The sequence below is a fragment of the Ammospiza caudacuta genome, chromosome 17 (assembly GCF_027887145.1).
Source record: "Ammospiza caudacuta isolate bAmmCau1 chromosome 17, bAmmCau1.pri, whole genome shotgun sequence".
NCBI classification, from domain to species: Eukaryota; Metazoa; Chordata; class Aves; order Passeriformes; family Passerellidae; genus Ammospiza; species Ammospiza caudacuta.
This window is the reverse complement of record NC_080609.1, coordinates 8,641,024-8,667,008: the sequence shown is the minus strand read 5'-3', so window position 1 is coordinate 8,667,008 and position 25,985 is coordinate 8,641,024. Positions and strand designations below refer to the sequence as shown.

At 42.0% G+C, this 25,985-nt stretch overlaps 1 protein-coding gene across 1 annotated transcript; it reads left to right on the top strand.

Moving 5' to 3' along the window:
* The first annotated feature begins 1,492 nt into the window (after window positions 1–1,492).
* On the top strand, window positions 1,493–25,691 carry PDXDC1 (pyridoxal dependent decarboxylase domain containing 1). Its single transcript, XM_058816314.1, has 23 exons — window positions 1,493–1,718; window positions 7,413–7,486; window positions 7,999–8,064; window positions 9,253–9,336; window positions 10,281–10,427; window positions 10,954–11,143; window positions 11,701–11,769; window positions 12,258–12,336; window positions 12,876–12,960; window positions 13,800–13,848; window positions 13,936–14,037; window positions 14,200–14,325; window positions 15,027–15,077; window positions 15,969–16,032; window positions 16,868–16,956; window positions 17,602–17,707; window positions 18,709–18,880; window positions 19,523–19,641; window positions 20,470–20,591; window positions 22,475–22,567; window positions 22,649–22,745; window positions 22,931–23,035; window positions 23,798–25,691. Exons 1-23 carry the CDS (start codon window positions 1,698–1,700, stop codon window positions 24,055–24,057), a joined length of 2,370 nt encoding a protein of 789 aa, XP_058672297.1. The 5' UTR covers window positions 1,493–1,697; the 3' UTR covers window positions 24,058–25,691.
* The last annotated feature ends 294 nt before the right edge of the window (window positions 25,692–25,985 follow it).

Below are 25,985 nucleotides of genomic sequence, written 5' to 3'. Positions count from 1 at the left end.
CCGGCCTCGCCATCCCCGCGGCCCCGGAGCGCTCCCTGTGCTGGGGATGGCCGGCTCCGCACGCCGGGCCCGGTGCGGGGTGGATGACCCGCGGGTGACGGCAGGGCAGCCGGGTGTCAGCTCCGGGCTCGCTTCCCGAGTGTCTGTGCACTCACCCCAGGATGTAGGTGACCGTGTCGCCTGGGTTCGGTCTAAGCAGCACTGTGGGGTCACTGTGCATTAGTGCCACAACTATTGAGTGACAAATGAACACCAGGCACTGTTTCCTTATTATCTTTTTTGTAGCTATTTCCTTGTTGCGTGCTTACGTGAGCAGAATATGGCTTTTTCTTTTCAGGTTTTGCCCTTGTTTTGCAGTCTGAGCAGGCCTGATGCACACCTGCTGAGCAGCAGCAGCCCGTGCCGGTTCCCCTGCTTTGCCCTCTGCTGCTGAGACAACTTGAGGAGAAAGGCAAATGGTGTGAGGTTATTGAAGAGACTCGTTACACAGCTTTGTACGCACAGAACCAGTGCCACAAAGCGGATCTGAAGTCCACCTAGTGAGGTGACACTGAGCAGTGACACCACGTAGTGAGGTGACACTGAGTACTGATACCACGTAGTGAGGTGACACCGAGCAGTGACACCACATAGTGAGGGGACACTGAGCAGTGCCACCACGTAGTGAGGTGCCCTGCAAGACCTTGCCCACGGAAGGAAAGGACCGCGTCCGGGAGCGCCGGGAGCTCCCTTTGCTCCTGGCAACGGGCTCAGGCTTGACTGAGGGAACCATCTCCAGGCAGGAGGTGGTAGTTCGCTCTGTGACCTGGATTAGTGTCTTTGAAACTATCATGAATTCTTCCATTAACAACTAAAAATAGGCATGGATAGATGCCTAGGTAGATCTAAGATAGGTAGATCTAAGTAAAATTTAATAAGCGTTAGAGCGCGCTGCCCGGCGCTCGGCGGACACGGCGTGTCACGGCCCGGGCCGGCCCTTTCCAGCCCTCATCCCAATACATCCCTGCGCAAACAACGCCAGCTGCAAACAGTGCTACTGAATAACAGCAGTGGCACTAATAGGACCAGGGATATGTACCGAAAAGTAACTCCAGCTTGGGAGAACAGAAAAAAAGCTCAGGAAAAGCCCAGGGTTTGGGACTCCGGGGGCTGCTTGTCGGACGGGGCAGGTGCGTGCTGTCTGCCGCGGTTGTGCAGCGCTCCGGCGCGGGATCCGTACATGGAGGAAAGGCTTTGGTGCACCCATAGGCGACAGTGGTGTGACAACCGAGAGGTTCGTGAAGGCTGGAGCCATGCAGAGCCCCGCCGGGGTCGGCCTGCCACAACCCGCCGCGGCCGGGACTCGAACCCGCGAACCACAGCTCCGCTCCAGAACCGGCGTCCATCGCCGCTCGGACAGCCCTCCCTGCGCATGCGCTAAGAGCTGTCACTGACCCTGGCTCTCTCCGGGACTGTTCCACCAGCTGGCGTAGGGGGGAACGACCTCAGGCGGTGCGCGGAGAGAAGGGCCGGCCCCGGCCCCGCCGCGCCGTGCGCAGTGTGCCCGCCGCGCATCCCCCCTTCCCTGCGGCGCGGTGGTGCGTGCTGCGGGGGGCGGGCGGTTGCCCAGGTGAGCGCGCGAGCGCGGCCCGCCCCGCGCGGCTCCGTCAGCGCTGCCAGCGTGGAGCGGCCGGGGCGGCAGCGCCGGGCCCGTGGCCATGGACGGCTCGCTCGAGAAGGTCTGCGGGGCAGCGCCGCCGGGCCGGGGATGGGGACAGTGACGGGGACAGTGACGGTGCCGCGCCGCGAGCAGTGGCCGCGGCGGGTGCGGTGGGGCCGGGGCCGTGGGGAGGGGCGCGGGCCGGCGGCGGCCGGGTCTCGGTGCGCGGCGCTGCCCCCGGGCTGAGGCGGCTTTGCCTGCCGGAGCTTTGGGGCAGCAGCGGAGCCCCCGGGCGTGTCCCCCTCGGCCCTCACAGCCGCCGGTGTGACCGGCATCCGTGTCCCGGATCCGGACCTAGGCAGGACGACTACCAGGAAATGCTTCAGGAGCGGGGTTTTCTGCTTTCTTTAAAAAGAAGGATGGAGCTTATTTCCTGTCAGTGTCAGCCTTCAGCAGGGTAGGAGAGGAAACATTACTAAATACATTATTATTTTACCCATTTTTTTGAATTGGCATGGAGGCGTTCGCTGCCCCGTGTTTGCTCTGCTGCCCGTGCCGAGCACAGAGCAAATATCGGCCGTGCCGTGCCCGGCCCAGCCCGTGCGCTCGGCCCGTGAGCCCCGGGTGCTCCGGAGGCTCCTGCCCGGCCCGGGCTCCTCCTGCCCTCCCGGGGCTGTCCCGGCCCTCGGTGGCCGTGGGGACCCCGAGCCTCGGCAATGCCCAGCGCTTGGTGTGCTGGAGGCTTTGGGTGCACACGCCCCTCCGTGCGTCGTTACTATGTGCTGCATGCTCGGTTTGTGCCGTCCTTGGGGTGGTCCGGAGAAACGTGAATGGGATGTGCTCTAGCGAAATGGTCAGGAAATTCAGGAATATCTTTCTGACGTGGCAAAAAACGTTTGATGTATTACAAGCTTCCTGAAGAATACAGTGTTACAGAGTATTAGTGTTTGAAAGCTTAGGTTCTTTATTATTGCTGGCAGAAGTGACTCCTACTTGTTCTCAAAAAATAATAAAGTAAAATTTCATTGGAATAGTTTGGAGTATGCTGTCTATGAACTGGACTCAAAGAGAACCCCGGTGTGATACAGGGTAATTTAAAGAGGTGCATTAATACAGGGCAAGTGTAGTACTGACCAAGCTCTTTGCTTGATCAGTTCATAATAAGAAGCAATAAACACACTACAAAAATGAAATACCTAAAAGATGTCCATGTTTTAGTTATTCTTGATGTGAGGAATAGTCTGTAATGGCCTGCAAAAACTTGCCTGTCTGATTTTTCCATATATGCAGATAGATATGTGTCAAGAGTTATCATTTTATTTACTTCCTCTCTTGTTTATCACGGCTTTTTTCCACATGTGTGATAAAAGCTGTAGTTCTCTGTATAATAAAATGCCATAATACAATTATGGTCTTCTAGATATTTAGCAGTAAGTGCCCTCCTGGAATAATCTTTGGTTAAAATTGTGGTAAATCTGTACAATTTGCAGTTTATCAAGTCTTGACATGTCAGAATTCTTCTCCCCAAATATATTTAAAATTCCTCCAGCCTGGCATACATTTTCCTGCATAGAATGTCTGTCCACTTATCTCATGGACATTATTTAAGCATTATCAAAGTAGATTTGAGACTTTTATTTGAACCATGGATTCTCTCCTTGCTGTGTATTTTTGCAGGGTGCCAGTGATGCGGTAAGTACTTTTAAACTTGTATTAACATTTGTTGCAACTTTGTATTTTTCATAACCATTTTGGTACAGTCACCTAATGAGCTGTGATGCAGTGATGTTGGGTGACTGCAGGCTTTAGGGTCTTGCAAATGGAAAAAGATTTTTTTAGCAGATGAGAAACTTCCTGAGAATAGAAAACATTGCACAGTAGGACTGCAGTGAAAATCATTGCAGAATCTGACTCAAAGGTGTGCACACCAAACATCTCTTGGTTTGATTTTGCAAATTACTTTGTTTCAGCACCTTTTTTTTTTTTTGCATTATTTTTTTAAGGTATTGTGTGTCATAAGTGATATAATTATGACTGATTTTATCTGAAATTCAGTAATCTTTTGTTGGGCTGAACTTGTTTATATAATTCTGGAAGCCTGCGTTAGATTTCAGAAGTTTGCCCTAACAGAACTATTCTATTTTTTTTTTTCCCATTTGGATTTTGATTGAAGTCACCAATCTTTTGAAGGATTTTAAATTTCAAGTTAGGTGACTTTTTTAGTGGTAAAACAGTGCAAATTCTTTCCTTGTAACTCCTTGCTATCTCTACAGCAGTATTTTCCCTAAACATGAAAAAAACTGTTTTGGTTTCTTGCTCAGCCTGTGGCTCCTGCCTTTTGTTACTGTGCTATTTACCACAACATCCTGGTAAGTTTACGGAAAACTCAGGCAGCAGAGCTGCATTAAGGTCCTGGCTCATGTCAGGGGAATAAATCGAGATTAAAAGGGTGAACATCTGTAAGCAGAAGCCTTGTGATGACACAGTGCCATTTTTATTCAAGCCAAACAGTCATGAAGTATCTGCTTTTTTTTATCTTAAACTTTTCTTACCCTGGAGAATAAAAACAATATTCTTTTGGTTGAAGAATACTGACATTGTTTGGGATTAATTTACCATTGAGAAGAGGTTTTGTTTTTTTATGGTAAAACCATCTTTTAAGGTGTTCCAGTAATGTAGTGGGAAAATGAGCTCCCCTGAAACAGGGAATGAGCTACACCTGTGAGTTGCTTCTCACAACATTAGTTTATGTAAACTGTTTAAAATTCATCCCTTTATTTCATTAGGAATACAGCCTACAGAAATGCAAAACCAAGACTGGAAAACATTGGTGTAGAAGCAGCATTCTTCCTTTTGAATTTGCAATTAATTTTCAGTTTTATCACAGTTGGAGAATGGCCCCTTATCCTCTCTGCCCAGTTGCCAAGTGACTCCAAGGTGTGACATTCTGCCTGTAAAGTCATAAACAGTTCACAGTTCAAAGTACTTAATAAAATAGTCCCAGGTTAGTTACAGAATGGGGAAGTGGCTGAAATCAAAGCTGTTGCAGGACAACCTTAGGGAGTTGGATTAGCACATGGGGAGGCCATGAGTGGTAAGGGTTGAGGCAGGCTGAGTGAGGGGTGCCAGGGGCTGAAGGAAAAGGAGGTGCTGGATGTGAATGGACCCCAGCAAGGAAAGAGTCACGGCTGGTGCCTGTTAGAGCTTGGAAGGATTTGTGTGTCCTGTAACTGCCCTGGCCAAAGGCTCCCTGTGAGCCAGGGGCAGGACTGAGTGCAGAAACTTCCTGCAGCTCCTTTAACCCCTCACCACCTGTGCTGGGAGTGTTCACGAACTCCTCCCACAGTCATTTCCGAAACCTGTTCAAGACCATGAAAAAATACTGTTCATTACTGCTCTTGTTATTCAAGTGTGTTCAGAAACCTTTCTTAACTTAATGGTCTGTTGCTGCAACTTTGCCACACCTGTTTTTCTTGCTGCTCAAAAGAAGCAGAAAGTCTCCTGCTTCCCAGCTCCATGGCCTTACTAATGTGAGCAGAGGAGGAACATTCAGAAAGTTCAGCAGGTAAAGGTGAGCTTCATCTCCTTCCAGAACTCAGAGGAGAAAATAAGCTGCTGCATATCCACTTAGCAATTGGAAAAATCAGAAGAGATTAATTTTCTAATTCAGCCCGTGTCAGAATTCAAAGACTTTGTGGATTTCATAGCATTTTTTGGAGCTTAGTGTAACTTAGGAGTTTTAAAGGTGTATTTTATGTCGTTATTCTGGCAGCTTATTGGCAGCAGGGTTTCATGTGTGTAATTAGTGAGTGAGAGGGGATGAGTCACAAGGTAGGGATGTGCAGTTTTAAACATCTGATGTCATTTCAGCTGCTGAATTTTATGTTAGCTGCAAACAAAAGCAGCTCAGAGCCCTTTTTATAACGTCTCTACATCTCAAGTCCTTATTTACAACAGATATGAATGTTTGCATGTGATGCTAAGGAAGGTTGAAACAAGTAACTGCCTTCCAGCCATCGATGATGTTTTATGGCAGCCTGAATTAAATTATGTGAGATAATCACAATCAGTAGATTGTGATAATTTACTCTTTTAAGGGCTTGCAGGAACCAAGCTGTTGTTTTTTTTTTTTTCCCTGAGCTTCTTTCCAGACTTTCTTTGACATGGTGCAACTCTGGAAACCACTCAAAATGTATGAACATATTGCCAAATATCAAATTTATATTTTTCCTTTGGTTATGTCTGTTTTCTTCTGAGTATTGAATGCTTGCAGTGTGTGTTGGGGTTTTGAAATCTGTGATGAGATCTGGAACTTTTTGTATTTGTACTGCTTTGTCACTCAGTGCTTAATTAGGTTGTGGTCCTCATACCCAGTGGTTGTACAAATCAGTGTAGAAGTGTAAAAACCTATTTATTGCTGAAAGCTGGGATTTCTGATGGTAGAATATTACTCAGCACTTGCTCTATTCTTTTGTTTTTCCCCCAAACATTTGTTACTGGCCACTTCCAAAGCCATGGAATAGAGAATTGTCAGTCTTGGTCTGATCACTGTGCCCATGCCCAGCTACTGATTCTTTCAGCCACCTACCACTTACTGTAATGTGAGTTAAATCTCAAAATATTTGATTAAAAATAGTCTTTCTTTGAACATATGGTAACTCTCAACTTAATTTTTTTTCCTTTCTTGATCAGTCCTCCGGATGAAAATAGTGTAAAATCCTCATGTAAATGAATCCCACTACCTTCTGTGATCAAATTTGCTTTTGTGTCTGCATCTGCCTGAGTGAATGTGTTTGCCTGTGGGATTTCTTTCCTTTAAATAGCCCTGTCCTTTCCCCCATTCCCCCAGCCTTAGCAGCAGCCTGCAGGGGTAACCACCACCAGAGTCTTTGGTATGTGGGTGCTGGCTTGGTGCTGAATTTATGGAGGTTATGGGAGGCAGGGACTCTGTAATGGGGTCACCTGAGTATCTCAAGGGGTTTTGCCATTTATTGTGCTGGGGCTTAGCAGTGGTGTTGCCTTCTCCCCTCACACTGGGGTATATTTATTTTTCAAATATAGGTAAATCAGGCTCTGCCAAATGACACCTTCCACATTCTCTCACACACTCTCACATTCAAATGGCATCAAATCCTTAAATGGATAAATGCTCCTGTCCAGGTGTCTGGTGTCAGTGTCACAGGCTTCTGTCAGGCCTCTTGGGTTAAGGTTTATGGAAGAAACTTCATTCAGCCAGAGCAGTTCTTTGGGAAATACTTTGAGCTTGTCATTGGTTCAGGGCAAATAAGTTCCATGATTTTTAAACTCTTCCATCTGGCAATATGTGTGGTTACCTGAGTTCAGCAGTGAGATCAGGATTTTTGGCCTGTTCTGTGCAGCTGGAGGATAATTGCTGCATGCCAGCCTGTCTTAGCTGCCTGCTGCAGGTTAGTTTCACTCTTCTGTCTACATGAAAGGAATTTCTCCAATTAGTTAAGATTAAAAACTGGTTTATAGGCACAAGAAATATGAAAAAATAGATTTACAAGGGTATTTAGGTTGGGTGTTTTCTTGTCTGTTTTGAAAACTACCGTTGTAAAAGTGTGCTGGGGAAATGGCAGGGAACGATGCCATTTATTTGTCATCCTAGGCAGTCTCAAAGGATACTTTCTTGTCTTTCTAGATCCAAATGTTGAGGTTTTAACCCCTTCTAGGATTTATTATATTGTAGAGACAGTAGTAAAACAAATGGGTTTTGATCTTTTCTTGAAAGTTGCTTTCTTTTTCCTAACAGATGGTGGACCCTACTCTAGCAGAAATGGGGAAGAATCTGAACGAAGCAATGAAGATGCTGGAAGACAATCAGAGGTACAATAAAAAACAATGGCTGTTTGTGCTGAGGGGAGGGTTATTTGTGTCACTGGCATGAAGCAGAGAAACCCCTCATTTTCCTACAGTTTAAGGTCACATTGTCCGTCTGAAGCTTACACCTATACAAATCATCTTTGTTTCTCAAATGCTGGGATTTTTAAAGTAAATGTACACATATTTATGCATGTTCTCTGATACCCAAAACAAGTCTGTTTTTCAAAGTTAGGATTTATTTTTTTATTATTGCAGTGCCAGCAATTTTTGATTCCTGTATATATGAGATTCTTCTCTAAGCTTTCTTATAAAGAGCTGGAAACCCCAACAACTTGGAAACTCTTTAATTCAGTCTGAATGAAACTTTTGTGTCGATCTCATCTGGTTAATTTCTGAATTATTGTTAGTGAAATAGATACATGTCAGTATGCATTTCTACAAGTCAAAGTCAATTACATGTTTGAATTTATCAAACACAAGCTAAATACAGAGTTTATTCTGTGTCTTTAACTTAGGAAAGTGGAGGAGGAAAATGAAAAGAAATATGCACGGAAGGATATTCCTGGACCACTCCAAGGCAGGTAAGCAGCAGCATTTTTTAGATAATGTTCTTTTCAAAGTCTTAAACTACACATGTTAGTCTTCCAAGCAACTTGCATTAATGGAAAAGTTAACATTTTTCAGGCATCATAATAAACTTTTTCCCATACTCTCATAGGGGGAAAAAAGTAATACTATAATCATACCAACTATTTTTATTCTCATGTAGAAAAGAGAAAAAAAGATTACTTGTCCACAGTGACTGAAATTTTGAACTCTTGGAATCTGATGAAGTAGTGGTGCCTACAGCTGTGATTGAGACTCAAAGTAAACATAAACTTCTATTGAATTAAAGCATCCAGATTAAAAAAAAAACCTGACACTGATAAAGTAGAAAACAGTAAAAAAAAAAAAAAAACCAAAACAAAAACCAACAAAAAACCCAAAACAAAAGGAAAAAAGAACCAAACCCCAGGAACCTCCCACCTTTTTAGCACAGCTGTCTTTAGAAATTAAACAGCTCTTGTCCATAAGGTAGGTAAGACCATTGTACTTGAAAATGAAGATTTAACTTGGTTGTGTCCTCTGTGGGAGATGATCCTGCAGAAGCTCAGGCTAGCACTTCAGAAAATTTTGCAAAAGCTATTTAAGTCTCTGCTGTGCAGGCACTAACCCTGGTTTGGAGTGGAGACACTGAGTTATCTTTCTATGAACAAAAAGCAATTTCAGCTATCAGTGTAAGTTCTTACACTACCGTTAATTTCAGTTGGAGTTAGAAAAGTTGAGGTGGATCTTTTCCAGTTTTACCATGTCATGTGAGAAATCAGACACAGCTTGTGTCTGTCAGAAACTGAGATTTGTGGGGAATTGTTTAAGAGATGTGCTGAGTTATGAGCTGAGGCTGGTTCAGGTGAAGTGAAATGTGGATCCTTAGCTACTGCCTTGCTTGGCTGTGTAGCAATAAGAGTTCAATGTTGGCAAGTCAGGCTTTTCAGACCAAATTTTCAGGTATCAGTAGATTTGTTTTTCTGAGTGTCCTACTATAAACAAGTAGGATTTTGAATTGATTCAGCATCTTCATCTTTGTGATCAGTTTTCCTGAGACCAGGGAACCATTTCTGTTGCTGTACTCAGCATTCAGTAAAAGTGGAGTGTCCCAGATGGCCTCTTTTAGATACTTGAATTTTCCTGTCTGTGTCTCTTTAATGTGGTTTTGTTTCCCCTCCCAGTGGCCAGGATATGGTGAGCATACTCCAGTTAGTTCAGAACCTAATGCATGGAGAGGAGGAGGAGGAAACTTCACAGTCCTACAGGTGAGGCCAATATCAGTTACTGGATGTGGAAGACACCTGATTTTTTAATATTCTGATCACTATAGAACTTATCCACCTAAGTTCTGTATGTGTTTCAGTATATATAATTTCTCTACATATTTTAGTATATATATTTATATGCATAAGTATATATATTATGTATTTTAAAGTGTAAAACATTGTGCAACCAGGTAACTTTTTAAAGGCAGCTTACATTGTATAGAGAAGCAGAATAATGCATGAAGCTTGGCTTTCTTAAGATTACAAGGCTTGCATTACTAATTGCTAAATGGAGTTATACAAGGGAAATGTTTCTCATGTGACACCTCATTTCTTCCACTTCCTCAAAGTTGTTTTAAGTCTTAAAGATTTGAATACCAATAGATTTTGATCATGTATTTCTGTAGATTTTAAAATGAAAGGAAATTTTTTTTCATTTTTCAGTAAAATGGAAATAGTACTAACTGATCTACAGAGGATTATTGAAAACTAACATTCAAAAAGTATGGTCAAGGTTTAAAAAAATCAAAAAACCAAAACCAAAAAAAAAACAACCACCAAACAAAAAACGCCTAATAAAGAAAAGCCATGCCTCTAAAAATAGTAATGTAAGTGTCCTGAGTTTTCTGTGCATAGGAGAGGAGGGTATTAATGCACTCTCCAGTCCCAGTGCAGGTAAGGTGCTTAGTTCCAGCTCATGTTGGCTGTTTCAAAAGTAGGAGCTGTTCCTGTGAGCAGCTGGGCCAAGTGAGGTGCTCTGTGTGCACTGGCAGCTTGGTGTGTCATACATGAGGGTGGCTGTGATCTACTGCACTTCTCTCTGCTAAATATTTAAATTGCAATCAACCAATTCTGCCAGTGTGCATTAAAAACCCATAAAGCCCATATTGCTGTAATGCCCATGCCCTGGGTTTGACTGGCAGTTCCTCTGTTCTGGCTTGCAGACTGCAGAACGTTGGTGAGCAGGGTCACATGGCTCTACTGGGACATAGTTTGGCTGCTTATATATCTGTGCTGGACAGAGAAAGACTGAGAAAACTCACAACCAGGATCCTTTCTGACACTACTCTCTGGCTCTGCAGGCTTTTCAGGTGAGTCCCTGAGAATCACTGGTGTCACAAGGTAGTGATAACGTTTAAAAATAGATGTGATTTGACTGAGGATGTCTACTAAAGAAACCACCAAACTTAGAAATCCTTGGAAGGGCTGAACACAACCTTAACCTAGCCTAAAGAATATATGTTGCATTGTCTTTAAAATTAGCAATCCAGAATTTAAATCTATATTAAAACCAGAATGAAGCCTTTTGTGTGTTTCCTCCCACACTCCACTTTTAGTAAGCAAGGTTTTGAACTCTCTAAAGGCAATCTTAAAGAAACACAGATGTTTCTTTCTTTCTTGCTCTGAGTCTAAATGAAAATATATACTAGGCTTCTCTCATTGGTAATCTCAGCCTGTTTCATAAAGGCTTTCTTTTAATCTACTTTAACCTGGGAAAATAGAAGGTTTTTTATTATCTTCTCTGTCCTGTATCAAGCTTTTTTGTTGGTCAGTGTTATTTTAGTCCTTAAACTGACTGTTGGTTTTGTGTTCATATTTACTTGGCTTTTCTGGCAGGTATGAAAATGGATCAGCCTATTATCATGAAGATGATCGTGAAGGTCTCCTGAAAATCTGTCGGCTTGTAATTCACACCCGCTATGAAGATTACACACTGGAGGGCTTTAACGTGCTCTACACCAAGCAGCCTGTCATATACATCAGTTCTGCTGCCAGAACTGGCCTGGGCCAAGCTCTCTGCAACCAGGTAAAGTCAGTCAGGGGGGCTTAGCTGCAATTAGAACCTTCCTGGCTTCATATTGCCTGCATAGCTTTGAGGATTTTGGCAACTTATTTTTCCTCAGGGTGGAAATAACAGCAAAGGAAGCGGAGTCCATACTGGGCATATCCTCAGCTGTAGTAGACCATACATTTAAAATAAAACCATTTGTCTGGGAAAAACACTTTGAGTTTTTATTTACAGCCTGTGTTTTGCAGCAGTGATACAGTGGGAGGAAGAGAAATTTTCTGAATATTTCCACTGAAAGCATCCTGCCTGCTAACTTTGTAAAAAATGAGTGATTGTTTCTAGGTTGCATTGTGATTTACATAAGCTGTTGGTCATGTTAGATAGACCTGAGCCCATACATAATTTGTCCTGTGCTTTTTCCTTACTAATTTTGTTATAAGTTTTAGCAGAAAACTTACTTTATAATGTAATATTAAGGTTTCTATTGTCAGACTGGTTTTTGTGTCGCTCTGTATTAGTGAACACATGAAAAGAGTATTTATTTCTCAGCTGAAATTCCATCTTTTCTGTTGCAGTTAGGGTTGCCCCTTTCCTGCATGTGCCGTGTGCCTTGTAACACCATGTTTGGATCTCAGCACCAAATGGTAAGTTTGTTTTCCCTAAGAGCTTTTTCTATGCTTTGATTGCTTTTTAAGCCTCATTAAATGAATATCAAGTATGCTGTTAGAAAAAGCTGTTAAGACATTTACTTTTTTGACTTCTAAGTCTTCTGTGTTAAGGCTGTGTGAATCATAGATGGAAATTTTCTAAAAGCAGTTTGTATCTTGGTCTTATCATTTGCAAAATATTTTAATGTCTTTTAAGTAAAGTGCTTTTTAGTGCAAGATTTCTAGAATAGGAGTAGTTGGAGTACTTTCACAAGCTGCATGGTGTATTTGTGTTGTATTTTTCACAAATGCTTTATTCAGATTATTTCGGCTTTGAGAGGAAGAAAGTGCAAGCCAAAACCAAGGACATTGAGAATTTCCTTTCAGAACTTCAGAATGCTGTTAATTTTCAATCTTAATGCATTTTCCCAGTTCAGCAGAAATAATTCAGTGTTTGACAAACATTGTTTTCTTACTGATACCAGGATGTTGCTTTGTTGGACAGACTGATTAAAGATGATGTTGAGTGTGGAAAACTGCCTTTGTTGCTTGTGGCCAATGCTGGTAAGTGCTGTGGACAAACAATCACAAAAAACCCTATACTATTTCATGAATACATATTCAATCAAAAACCAAAAAACATATAAAATTTTAAAATAAAAATTTTCCTAAACAGCTCAGTGGTTGCATATCAAGAAATATCAGGAAATATCTTAATGACCACACAATAATTATCTATCCAAAGGGGATTTTATTTAACTAGTTCAAATTTGGATTGTGCTGTTACAGTTCTGCAAATGCCAGTTGATGTATTAATATGACTGTAACTTCCTTTAGTGAGTGCAGATCTTTTGTTAAAAATCAATTTTACATTAACACCTCAGAATTTTTTGATGGATGTGCTATCAACTTTAGCTTGAAAAATATATTTTTCTTCTAGTTAATTAAACACATGTACAAAATTTGCTTTAAGTATGAATGAGGGAGGTGACTGTTACTTGCTTGGGACCTGGAAAGTGATCTGAGATGAGTCCAAGAGGCTGATTTGGTAGAGCCTCAGTGCAGGCTGATCCTCTGTCACTGCCTTCTCCCTGTTCAACCAGGGACTCCAGGAGCTGGGCACACGGACAAGCTGGGCCGGCTGAAGGAGCTCTGTGAGCAGCACAAGATGTGGCTCCATGTGGAAGGGTATGGAACTGCACACTTGCTGCTCTGCAACTGTGTTCATTACAAAGTCTGACTCACAGACACCATCTAATTTAACAGCTCACACAGAGCCAGAGGGCCAACTTGAGTTGGTCATAGTAAGCAATTTATGTGGTTATAATTTGTTATTGTGAGATAGAAATTGATTTACATACTCAAGAGGAATTAATTGGAGAGGTAATTTCAGCACAGATTAGTGATCACTTTTATTCAGATGGTAATCTTATCTGCCCTTGCTTTGAAGAGCTTGAAATATTAATAAAAATACCTTCTAGGCCAGAGAGGCCTAAAAAGACCTTCTAAGTCAAGGAGGACATTATACAGTAGTTATTGAGAATGAAATGGCACTTCAATGAAGGAGGTCAAGAAGGCTTCAGCAAGAGCCAGGAGAACTGGGAGAGGGAATTAAACCAAAGGGAAAATAAATTCTAGGAACTTGGACAATGTCAATGAAGACTCCAGTGCTCTAAGGTAATACTTTTTGAAGCTGAAATAAGGACAGTATCTCCTGGTATTTTGTAGAATAGCTGTATTTGCATACTATTTATTTCTGATACCAAATTGATGCTAAGTTATGAATATGACCTTGGGTGATGATTTCACCAAATGTTGGACTGAAAATTTTTAGAACGAAGTAGGTTTTTACTTTTGAGTTTTCAATCTCAGAATACCAAGTAGCAACATCTCCTGCATTGTTAATGAAATATATATGAACAAAAATTACCTCCCTTTACACATCAATATGAAATATTTAAACTGAGATTAAAATGCTGTCTCTTAATACATATTTAATATATGCTAAACCTACTTTTTTTTTCCAGTGTGAATCTGGCAACTTTGGCTTTGGGTTATGTCTCCTCTTCTGTACTGGTACGTTTCACTATATCTAGAAACTTTAAAATGTGCTTGTGTAAGGTTATATATGGCTTATATTGTGCTTATTGTAATAAATTTCAGGCTGCTACAAAATGTGACAGCATGACTCTGACTCTGGGCTCCTGGCTGGGGCTCCCTGCAGTGCCTGCAGTGACCCTCTACAGACACGAGGATCCATCCTTGGTACGTTCAGATTCTCACTCACCATCCTCCAGATCCTGGCATTCTGATTCTGAGCAATGTGCTGCCATGTTCTTCATAGGCATCTAAATGATCATTTCCAAAGCTGGCAAAGTGGCAGCATTGGGGAGAGGCTAACAGTGCTTTGTTTGTTTTCCTCCTCAGTCCTTGGCAGCGGGGCTGACGTCGAGCCAGCCCGTGGAGAAGCTCCGTGCCCTGCCCCTGTGGCTGTCCCTGCAGTACCTGGGCCATGATGGCATTGTGGAGAGGATAAAACATGCCTCACAACTGGTGAGCAACAGCCCAGCAGGGATTTGTGACAGCTCTTGACAGATCTTCCTGGTTATTGTGATGTGTTGTAGAAGACTCAACTAAAATACTGCAGTTGTTGATAGTATAACATTGGGTTTCACCCATGATGAAAGCACAGGAAAATGTTTGAGGCAGGGTTTGTGCTTTTAGTATTAGATTATATGTATATTTTTATAAGTGAGAAAAAAAAAGTCTTTGTTCTTCCTAGACAGTGAAGTAACATAATAAGTTCCTTTTTTGTCACTTCTCTTAACTATTTTTGCTTGAAAGCTCTTCAGAGAGACTTTATTTTCCTACTCAGCATTGTGTTCATTTAAATACTGGTAAATTACTTTTAGTAAAAAGGACTTCAAAACATTTCTTGAGGTACAAGTGCACTGTGTTTGGAGTCCTTACTTTAGTAAAAGTTAAGGTCCAATATAATGTGTTAGTTACAAAATGCAGTGCTTATATGCAAAATATTATTTCTTAAAGGCCACACTTTGTAGTCAGTGTTTAACTAAACCGAGAAAATCATCTTCTGTTGCATTCCAAATTGACAAATGAAAACTGGATGAGTCTGACATGTTGGAGGGGTTTGCACAAAAATTGCAACTGTTTAATGTTTTTCAAAATAACTTTTAACTTCTAAAACTGCATTTCTCTCTTCCATTTGTTCTCCTTCTGCTCTGGTCTTCTAGAGTCAAAGGCTGCTGGAAAACTTGAAAAACCTGGATTTCATTAAAACTTCGGTACAGTTTGTTTTTAATACTTTGGTTGTATGTCTTAGTTTCTGCCTGTTATTATAAGAATAACTTTGACTAGAATAAATTATTAAAAATATTATGTCATTCATAACCATCGTTTTGAAGGTGCTTGGGATCTTTCTAATTAAGTCCTGGTGTTCAGTGAATGCTCTTGCCTTGGCTGTGACCTCTGGATTGTGTTTGTTCCACTGCTCTGTACTGGTGCACCCATGGGAGTGCAGAAGAGCATCCAGAAGTTGTGTTCAAAGCTTGATTTAATTCCATTTAGAACATGGCTTTGCTCAGTAATACATCTGTGAAACCAGTTTCCCTAAGTGTGTCTAATCTATTCTGGCTGCATCTTACCCTGCTGTTGAAATCATATTGTAAACCCTGTGATATTGTACACAAAAATTATCCCAGCTGAGGTTTCTACACTAGAAAAAGGTTTAGAAATCACAGCTAATGTATTCATTCCAAATTCAGTTTCTGTGAGATGTCCTGTCCAACAGGGTTTGGTTATTTTACTGACCCTCACCCCTGAATTTTAGTGGATATTTGATGGATAGAAAATTTAGTCAGCTTACTGACTAAGCTGTAGAATATTAATGGCCCTGGGAGTTCAAGTTACTGTATCACTTACCCTCCTTCTCAAATAAATCTTGGCATTTTTAGGATTATGAAATAGCCTCAGACTGTCTCCAGAAGTAGCACAGTCCATCTCTCCAAAGCAGGAGCAATTACAATCTTACTTTTCCTGCTGGAACTTTCTTGGTGTTTCCCAGTGATTCTGGGGTGATTTCTAAGAGAGCTCAAGCTTTGCTCAGCAGTACAAGGGATTGTACATGGTGTTAAATCTTCAAAAAAGCAGGGGAAAATATTTTTTTTTCTTTTAAGGTTGAAGATGAACTGAGTTCACCAGTGGTGGTTTTCAAGTTTTTCCAGGAATATTCAAATAGAGGTAGGTGATTTATTTAAAACCAAACAACAACCAAAAAAACACCCCTCTCTATACAGTACTTTAAACTACAAATTCACCAAATGAATTTGAGATAAATGCAATGTAGTGCAGTTCTCTCATGTAACGTGCTTTTAAAAGGTTGTGAATGCTGGTCATAATCTGTGACAAATCATCCACGTGATAGCTTCTTTTTATAGACAGACTGCAGTGTTTTAAATTTTCATAACAAGTAATTTTCTGCCTTCTTGAGTGAGAAGATTTGCATATGATTTTGATCTTGGGAGCAGATGATGGAAGTCTCTTACGAGCTGCAGGCTCAGTATGAGTGTACTGGTGGGGAGAGATTTTGGTTTGTTCAGGTTTTTTGTTCATTTCAAACATTTCATGGCTTGTGGCAAGCACTACATTGCTGTGGTTTACTGATTACAGTTCCTGTTGCAATTTTAAAAGCAGCAGAATGCATTGGGAACAGCTCTGGAAATGCTGTCACAGGTACTAAATATGTGCAGCCTCCTGTGACAGGACTTTGCATTGTGAAAACACTGGTTGTATTTCCATTGGGGCATTTTAACTTCAAAACTCAGAAGTATTTTACTGCTTTGTTGTTTTTTTTGTTTAGCTATTGCATTCAACTCTGTTTTACTTCCAGTATTTATTGTGTTCAACATATTTTTACAAAAACATTCTTGTTCATCTGCTCCAGGCCCAGTACATGGTGTAGATGTGTTACATTAGCTGGGAAAAGTAATTGTCTTTAATCTAAATTTTAGGTTGTCTTTTATTTAATTAAGTAAATAAAAATCCACTTCTGTGATTCTTGTGTCTTTGGATTCAGATCAGACCTCACATGCTGCACAGGCCTCAACTATTCAGCACCCCATAATAAGCAACGAAGGGCACATTTATGACACCTTCAATCAGTGGGTAAGAATGGAGGGGAGTGACAGGGGAGTAGTTCAGGGGGTCATCAGGAGCTATTATCCCTTTGTTAGAGTAGTTTGAAAGATTTTCTTGATCTGATTTCCTTTGCAAAACTTGTGGCTGTTTAAAAGATTAATTTGCTCTGAAGCAAAGTTGCTCTCACATTTCTGATCATTTTACACATAATTAGTAATGAAATCATTCCTGGATCTTAAGCTCTTGGTTGTTCCCTTGATCTTGTGAATATGTGTAAATTTCAGAATTCTTTTAAATCGGCCAAATTCTCTATGTCTGTGTATGTCAGTGTATTGTTGAACAGACAGCTGCTTTTTCCAGCTCTTGAGTTAATTCTAGAAGCCTGTGCTGGCAGAGCTGAGCACGTGGCTGGTTTGGATCCCTTGTGCAGTAATCATGGCACACCTAATGGCAGTGACAATTTTGTGGAAAATTCTGACTTGTAACACAGCTTGTCCCAAATTTCCATGATTTTAAGGGTCTGTTGAACTCAGTCATCTCACCGCAGGGTGAAGTATTTTGGTGCAAGAACTGAATTTGAGGGAAAACTGTGTCTGTGTTGTTCCCTGAGCTGAGACAGGGCCTGCAGGAGCCATCCCTGCCCATTTCCCTGACTGTGCCTTGTCCCTGCAGCTGGGAGAGCAGCTGGCACAGCTGGTTCCTGCCAGCGGGGTGGATGTGGTGGAACTGGAGGATGAGGGCACCTGCGTGCGCTTCAGCCCGCTCATGACTTCTGCAGGTAATGTTCACTCCAGCCAGCCCCCTGTAAATGCTGCCCTGTGCTGTGAGTGGTACAACAATCTCCTGGGGTAAAAGCAGGTGTGCTCAAAAAGCTCCTCAGGATATTCTCTTGTGGGGAGGATTTTCCTATAAACAAACAAAACCACCTCAGCTTTATCATTTTGCTGCACCTCAGCACGGGGTGCATGAATGGGAGCCCAGCTGTTGTGGGTCATGTTGCCTCACTATCTCTGCAGAGAAACACTTCCTGGTTACTTTTCTAACTAATTAGGAAAAGTAGTTAAATTCCTTCTCTCAGCTGCCTAACACCAGATGCCTGCCCTTTCCACCCAGGTGTTTCAACACTGCAATGGTGCTTGTGTTCAAAACACAGCTACTTAGCTGGAATAATTATTTACTAAGCCTCCAGGGTTTTCTATAACTATTGATGGAGGGGGGAGATACAAAAAAAAAATCTGTGTTTTGGAAAGCAGAAGCACAGAACAGTGTGCAGGGCTCAGGGGGTGCACAGTATCTCCTGTTGGCTTGTGTGGGGTGAGGAGCTTAGGCTGTAGAACAGCTGACACTCATGAGAGAAGGTCCTGGTGTACACAGAACAGCAGATTTTAGAGGAAAATTACTTAGTGATGCTGTGATGTTTTGTTTTAACCACCATGGAAGCTAATTCGTGTCCAGCTGGGCTACAGGAAGAGGATGTTTGAGGGTTTTTTTTAATGCTAGCTACTGATGTAATGTAAAAGGGTATTGTAACATATCCTTATTAATTTGTAACATGAAAAAATCCTTTTTGTTAGTTTTTATGAAATCCTTACTTTCATTTTGATGTCTCAGTTCATAGATAACTGAACCAAAAACCCACTTACATAGACCAAGATATTCAATACTATCTGTAAATTATATTTGTGATTAACTTGCAGAGCAGCTCCTTTACAAATCCTTCATTCAGACATCTGTGTCACATCCCTCTCACTTACCACACACTAACACTTTGCTCTGCAGTTTTAGGAACTGAAATACAAGACATTGATCACTTGGTAGACTGCTTAAAAATGAAGATTCCAGTGTTGACAAGCACTCTGCAGCTGAGAGAGGAGTTTGAGCAAGAAGTGAGAAGAACAGTTAGCCTGTTGTATATTGAAGATCTTGGCTGGCCAGGGTTAGGTGTTGTGAGGTAAATTATTTTCTTCATGCTGTGTTTGCAAACTCTGTGCTTGAGCAGACAGGACCATGTGGTCTCTTCAGTGGTCATTTGGATGTTTTGTTTACTGATTGTTATCTGGCTTTGCACCCAGCTGAAGCTTTTGAGTGCTTTTTAGGAAATTGCCTTTATAAAGTAATTTTCTTTGATTATTTCTTAAAGAAAAGCTGAAGAGCTGCTTTGGGCACCAGTTGTAACACTGGAAGCAGTGTGTGGGATATGTAATGAGCAAGTGCATTCCACTGTCTTTAGCCAAGCATAACTTCTATTTTTATCTATAATGGCACTCACTGATATGCTGAATAGACTTAAAAAACCCTCCAGGTGTCTGTTCTGATCATTTGATGCAGCCCTCTGGGAGGGATTCTGTATAGTCAACACAGTTCAGGTGTAATCAATATAGCAACCAGAAATATCTTGTGTTGAGTTTGCAGCAGCAAGCTCAGCCCACCCCCCAGTCCCTGATGACAAATGCCACTAAACTTGCTGGTAGGAGCTGTAATGTTCTGAGGGTTTTGTTTGTAAAATACAGGAGTTTGTAGAAATGTGCTAAATGTGTAGGTCCTTCTCTATGTACTGTAAAGTGAAATTGCTATCTCTTGGCTTGGTTTGAAGGTACAACTATCACAGTGATGAGAAGAATGATGACAAACAAGAAAAAGAACTAGAAAAAATCAATACAGAACTTCTGAAAAAGTTAAATGAGCTGGAGTCAGATCTCACCTTTTCTTTGGGTAACTGCACTATTTAAAGAATTTCTTTTCAAGCTCGTAGTCATTCTCCTAGCTGTGCTAGAATGATTTGATAGGTCGTTGTAATGCAGAATGAGCTGCTGCCTATGTGATTATTGCAGAAGGAACACCTATAACTGTTCCCTCCTCCCCCCTGTTTCAGTTCAGGAGTGCTCACCAGGTGAGCTGTTCTCAGAAATCCTTGTGAAAACTGATGTGTGGGGAGCTAGGCCAAGAAGGGTTCCTTGCCAGAAAGAACAAAAGCTGCAGCATTCCTGGGAGGAGATGGAGCCTTCTCAAGTGCTGCTGATCCAGTGGAAAGCAGATCTCAATCCAGACTGGCACTGATGGCTTCACTGCTCTCTGTGGCTCAATTATAAGCTTTAGATGACTTTTGTGATAATTAGCAACACTTTCACATTTACACAGTGCCACATGACAGCTGAGAGTATTAATTTGCTTCTTCAGAACTCTGATCTTTTTCTAATCAGCTGTCAAAAATTAAGTGCCCTATGGTTGTGGAACCAAGTAATCTGTAAATGGCTGAAAGTTAAGGAGCTTAAAGCATATTCAGCACTGGTATTTACAACACAACTCCTTGACTGTATAAAATATCCACTGTTTTTTCTTGCTCAGGTGATGTTTTCTGTCTTTGAAAACCCCCAGGGCTGAACTTTATTGGTCTGCATAATTTATACCCACACAGATGCTGCCCTTAGGTACTGAAGGGGGGTGTGTACTGGCATTTCCAGATTTACAAGCACAGTGCTGCAGCCCTTGCAGGATTGCAGATGTGTTCAGCACAAAGCCTGACTCTCCCTGTGCCCCCAGGTCCGGAATTCGGAGGGCAGAAGAATTGTGTTTACATTGGCATGGTCACAGAGGATCTGGATGTGTCAGAGCTGGTGGAAACTATTGCAGCAACAGGCAGAGAAATTGAAGAAAATTCAAGAGTATGTATTAATAACTCAAAAAATTTTGAAACACCTTTTTTCCTCCCTTTTCATATTGGCTTCAGGACATGGTTTTGTTCATTGTGAAAGTAAAAGTTGTGCTTGCCCACAAGAGTTTTAATGACTGTGGAAGGAATAATCTGTGTCTGCATACAGAGAGTTATGGATTATGATATTGTGAGGATGTCTGGATTTGTGTTCATGGTCCTGTGTGCAGTAGTTCTAATGAAAACCTTCATTCAGTAGTACTCAAGTAGCCTCATTTTATCATTCAGATTTTAAGCTGTCAAAAAACAAAAGTAAAGGTGTAAGTTGGTTGTGAGCTGGTGTTTCTCTTCACTGCTGGATGTGGTGGGATTGAGATTCTTTATATACCAGCTTTAAGATGAGACTATGCTCTAAAATATGTCAAAAACTTTAAATTGGTGTCTTAAACCCAGAAATTACAAGTTACCTATTGAAGTAATAAAGCTGATGATGCAACTTCTATTTGTCAAAGCATTTACCTGAATGGAGTTCTCCAAATGTTCTCTACAATAGAATTCCTAAGTGAGCTGCATTAATCTGTCTCTTCATTCTGCTAGTGTTGGGCATTTAATCTTCTCACCTCAAAAATAAATAGAACTTCAGAAATCCTTTGCCTATTTCTGCTCATGGGAATATGTTGATTATGGCAATGAATTTTTTTCTAGCAGTGACTTCCTGCCCACTCTTGACTCCTTGTGCTGCTTGGAGGGTGACACGAGGAAAGTTCTGTCTGTAGAGCACCTTCAGGTTTTTAACTCTTGTAGTGAAGAGGTTGGAACTGAAGGGGCCTCTTGTATTCTGAAGGTTCCAGGGAGGAACAGAGTAGTGGCAGAGTCAGAAGGGTGCAGTGCTTGGGACCAGCTGCAGTAAATCTGTGGATCTTCACCATGTGATCCAAAGCTGGGAAGCAGAACCCATTTGTGAATGCCCTTGCCTCACTCAGATGAGGAGGGTTGGTACAAGGAGGAGGATTTTACAAGAAGCCCACATCAGTCCAGCTGCCCTGAGACATGCAGCAAAGGCACTGAAAGGCAGGACCAAAGCTGAGGATGACTGGGCCAGAAACACAGAGGTTCCTCCTGGTACTCTGAATTCCACCCCACTGCCCTCCCTGCAGGCAGGGACTGCCAAGGGTCCTGAGCTGCCATGGGGCTCAGCTCCTGGCTGAGGGAAAAGGAGCAGCTTCCTCTTTGTCCTTTTATTAGCTGACAGGAACACAAATTTTTGGCATTTTGGAGGAAGTGCCTGTCTTTGTGCAATGTTAAAGCCAATATCAATATATGGAAATTGGCATTTGTCTCACACAAACAAAGATGGAGTTTCTTGGGTTTGTTCATTCCTTGTTCCTGCAGCTGTCCCAGTTAGCTGCCTGCCCTTTGCAGTATAAAACCCTGCTGCTGCTGGCCAGTGGCAGCTCTTTATGAGAGCAGAAAAACAACATTACCCTATAGGCTGACACATAGCTTCTTACTGTGAGGCTGATTTAAGTCCTGGGTGTTTCTAGGAACCAAAATGTACTCTATAAACATAAACATTCTTCCCTGACATTCATCTGAGGAACATTTATATGCTAAGCAGGTTTTCAAAGAATTTGGGTCATAGATTCATTTCTAAGTGGAAAAAAAAAAGTACCATTCCTGTTTAAAATTACATTATTTCCTCTGGGTTTATGTGTTAAAAAATCCTGCAGTCAGCATGTACATTCTTTCATTTATAGTCATAATGAAATAGAGATTGTCACATACTGTCTTAAATTAAAAAAATATCTGGCTACCCTGTCTCCATCCTGAGAATCTGAACTAAAAAGACAGTTTCAAATCCAAATAATACATATCCTTATTTCTGGGTTTCATTAGCTCTTGGAAAACATGACTGAAGTTGTTAGAAAAGGGATACAAGAAGCACAGCTTCAGCTTCAGAAAGCAAACGAAGAACGGCTGCTGGAAGAGGTGAGGCCCCACACAGCCCTGTAGTACCCTGAGGTAACTCATCCCTGGGGCTCTTTCACCATCTTGGGTTGTGCTTTGCAGGGGCTGCTGCGACAGATCCCAGTGGTGGGCTCTGTGCTCAACTGGTTCTCTCCCTTCCAAGCCTCACCCAAGGGAAGGACGTTCAATCTGACAGCAGGTAGGGCTTGGGGCACCTCCAGCTGTGTCATGCTGGCACTGGGGCTGCTCAGTTCTGTGCTGAGCCTGCAGCACAGCTCCTGTGCTGTTTGGTCATGAGGGACATCATCTACCTCAGGATGTACAAGAACATGCTTTGCACTATTCCTCTAACACCCAGTAAGAATCTCCTGCTCTCTTGCACAGGCTCTCTAGAATCCACAGAATCCATGTATGTATCAAAGGCCCAAGGAACAGGCACCACTCCACCACCAACTCCCACCTCCAGCCTTGCAAAACAAAGACTTCCTGGTAAGTTTCTGTGTCTGAGTTTAATTTCTAAAACTTCCTTGACACAGGAAGACCCACATGATTTTCCATCTTTTGTAACATCTGGAACTAGAGCTCATCTTCTACTACCTTAAAAACCTTAATGTACCCATGGCACAGAACATTGCCCCAAGCTGTTATCTCTCCACATATTCTTCCTGGGACTACAGGAAGTTGTCCAATTAACTGACAACTGCCCAGGAAGTCTAGAATCTTCCTGTGGAATATTATGAGGTAATTGAGCTTTAAAAATGAACAGGTAAACAAGCCAAAAGTTTTATTTGAAATAAAAGCGTAATAACATGTAGTTATGTACTTCAGCAGCTGCATTTCTGTTGCTACCAAACATTTTGTGGCCCAAGGCATTCTGAGGTGAAGATGTGTTAAATCTATGGCCCTCTCTGCATATAGCTGTATCAGTAATTAATGCTGATTTGCCAGGCTGGTTTTAACTCACTTTTTGGGCTGGTGGCTTCCAGCCTATGACTTTCAGTTCAGTTGTTTAACCTGGAATGATTTCAGTTTGTAAGCAGGCAGCCTGGCTTCAGCTCAGGATACAGTAACAGGGGCTCTTGCTTTGCAGACCTGTCTGGGTCTGTGTTCAGGGTCCAAAGTAGCAGGCAAACAAAACCAACTTCTCTGCTGTTACAAAATTCCAATACTTCCTTTGGAAACTGAACTTGTGCACACCACTGTTTGTATTTGCTGCCTCCATGGGTACTGAATGCTTCAAACACTTCACAGGTCAGAAAGCTTTCAAAAGGTCTCTGAGAAGCTCTGATGGGTTCAGTGAGACCAGTTCCATCAGCCACTGTGATGACCTGGACAGGCTGGACCAGAGACCCCCAAATCTCTCCCCTGGCCAAGAGCAAGGATCTTTGGAGATGGAAAGAGCAGAGGAGCAGAAGGAGGTGGTGCAGGCAAAGACAGACACTGAGGACATTCACAGTGACCAGTCACCACCAGACTGCACCAAGGCAGAGGAGCAAGCAAGTCAAAGATAAAATCCAGAGTGTGGATTTCAGACTGTGCTGAGGAGGGCCCTGCCCAGGGAGGCAGCTGGTACCGGTGCATTGAAGATGTGAGCAGTGCCACACAGTACAGTAATAACTACTGTAACTTACTCACTGGGATTTTGCACAAATATACATTCCCTCCCCCAGGACAGAGATTTGTCTTATTGTACACTTGTTACAGTTGCTTTAATCCTCTCCATGTTGGTGTCACCAAAGCTGTAGTGAAATTTATTGAGTGCTCATGAACGTTTGTAAACACACGTGGCAGTTATCCTTCCTGCAGGAGCCCAGGCATGACAGATTGCTAACTAACCACTCAGCCATGCACATGCTGAAAAATACAGTTGCACCCAATAATTATAAAATATCTTATGTTACTCTACTTTATAAAAAACAACTGCCAGTTGTTCACCTTTTTAGTATTTAAAATTCAGTTTGGGCTCTCCTGCAAAACTTCTCCTGAAGTCACCCTGGTTCTGTGTTGCTTTTTTCTGTTCCCTTCCCCACAGCCTGCCCAGAGCTGTGGGCTGGGGGGCCCTGGGGAGGGACAGGGGCCCTGAGGATGGAGTCACTGAGGAGCACTGGGCCATCACCCCTCGTTCTGCTCCTGTACCACTGCACCCCCAGCCACAGCCCACATGGGACTGAGTTAGTGAATTTTCAGCCTTCTAGAAAGCAATAGTGCCTCTGCATGCCTGGCCAGCTTCCTGCCCCTGCCCTGGGAAGGAGCACAAGGCACTGTTACTTTCCTCTGCACACCATTTACACACCAAATACTGAACATGTTCATGCAGTGTAACTGGAGTTCTTTCTGTTGTGTATTTTTAAAGATAGCTGTAGTAAAGCTTGGAAAACCAATACATTTGTGATGGTTTCAACACTTATTTTTTGAATAGAGGTAACTTACTTATGGTAGGAATTGTACAGAGGCAAAAGAAATTATTTAGGTTATTTACATACAGCACAACTTCAGAGTGTTTGGGACTACTTAATGCACAAGAAAAGTTTTGAATAAATCAAAATCCAAAGTGTAAAACTCTTCTCCCAAACAATCACTTCACTGCAAATTTTCAGAGTGTCTTGTGGAAAAGCCATCTTTGGCAACACTTGATTTCCCCAAGTAACCTGATGGTGATACAAACCCTCCCCTCCCTCTAGAACTGGATACTGCAGTTTGCTGCATTTGGGATTTCTCCTCCCTCCCTTTTATCCCCCCACAGGTATCCCTTAATACCATAATGACAGTAGTGGTAGTGGGACTTACTTTGATATTCTGCAAATTTGAGGGTTTTGAATTGTACTGGCACCTGATTTGACTCAGCTTCTGAAGCCTGCAGTGCTGGGATGCCATGAACAAGGTTAACTTTGCTTGGGTAATTTTGGGGTAATTTATGTAAATCAGTGCAATTTTTTCTAAAGTGCAAAAGCAATTAAATTGACTAGTCTTCCTCCTTGGTTTCTCTAGTGCAATGAAGTATGTTAATAACAGTAATTTGTTGGGGATAAAAGTTATCCCCAGAGAGATTAATTTTTAATGTTTTTATACTTGGAAATGTTAAATCAGTAGTTTTGTTGGAATGAGCTTCATTCTTTAAATAATTACCTGAATGTTTCAATAAAGATACTTCAAATTATTACTCTGGAATTAAGTTATTGTTGAAGGACACTTTGCTACATTCCAGCAAACTCTTTCTTTCCTTGTGGGCGCCAAATCATTTAATGAAGTGCACACCAGTGCAGTGACTCACCTTGTCAGTCTCCAGCATTGCCACCTCTACCTGCCCATCAAATTACTGCACTGGAGCAACAGAACCTAAACAAAGCCAAATTCTTACTTCAAAGAAACTCTGATTTCTACATAAGTAATGCAGAAAAAGCAAGTTACTTCTATCAAAATATTTTATTTTGAAAAGCAC

Excerpts from the sequence above, each read along its gene's own strand:
- PDXDC1 (XM_058816314.1), top strand. The coding sequence starts at position 1,698 with ATGGACGGCTCGCTCGAGAAG. Across the intron at positions 12,337-12,875 it reads GTTGCTTGTGGCCAATGCTG|GGACTCCAGGAGCTGGGCAC; the intron begins GTAAGTGCTGTG and ends CTGTTCAACCAG. Across the intron at positions 22,746-22,930 it reads GACGTTCAATCTGACAGCAG|GCTCTCTAGAATCCACAGAA; the intron begins GTAGGGCTTGGG and ends TCTCTTGCACAG.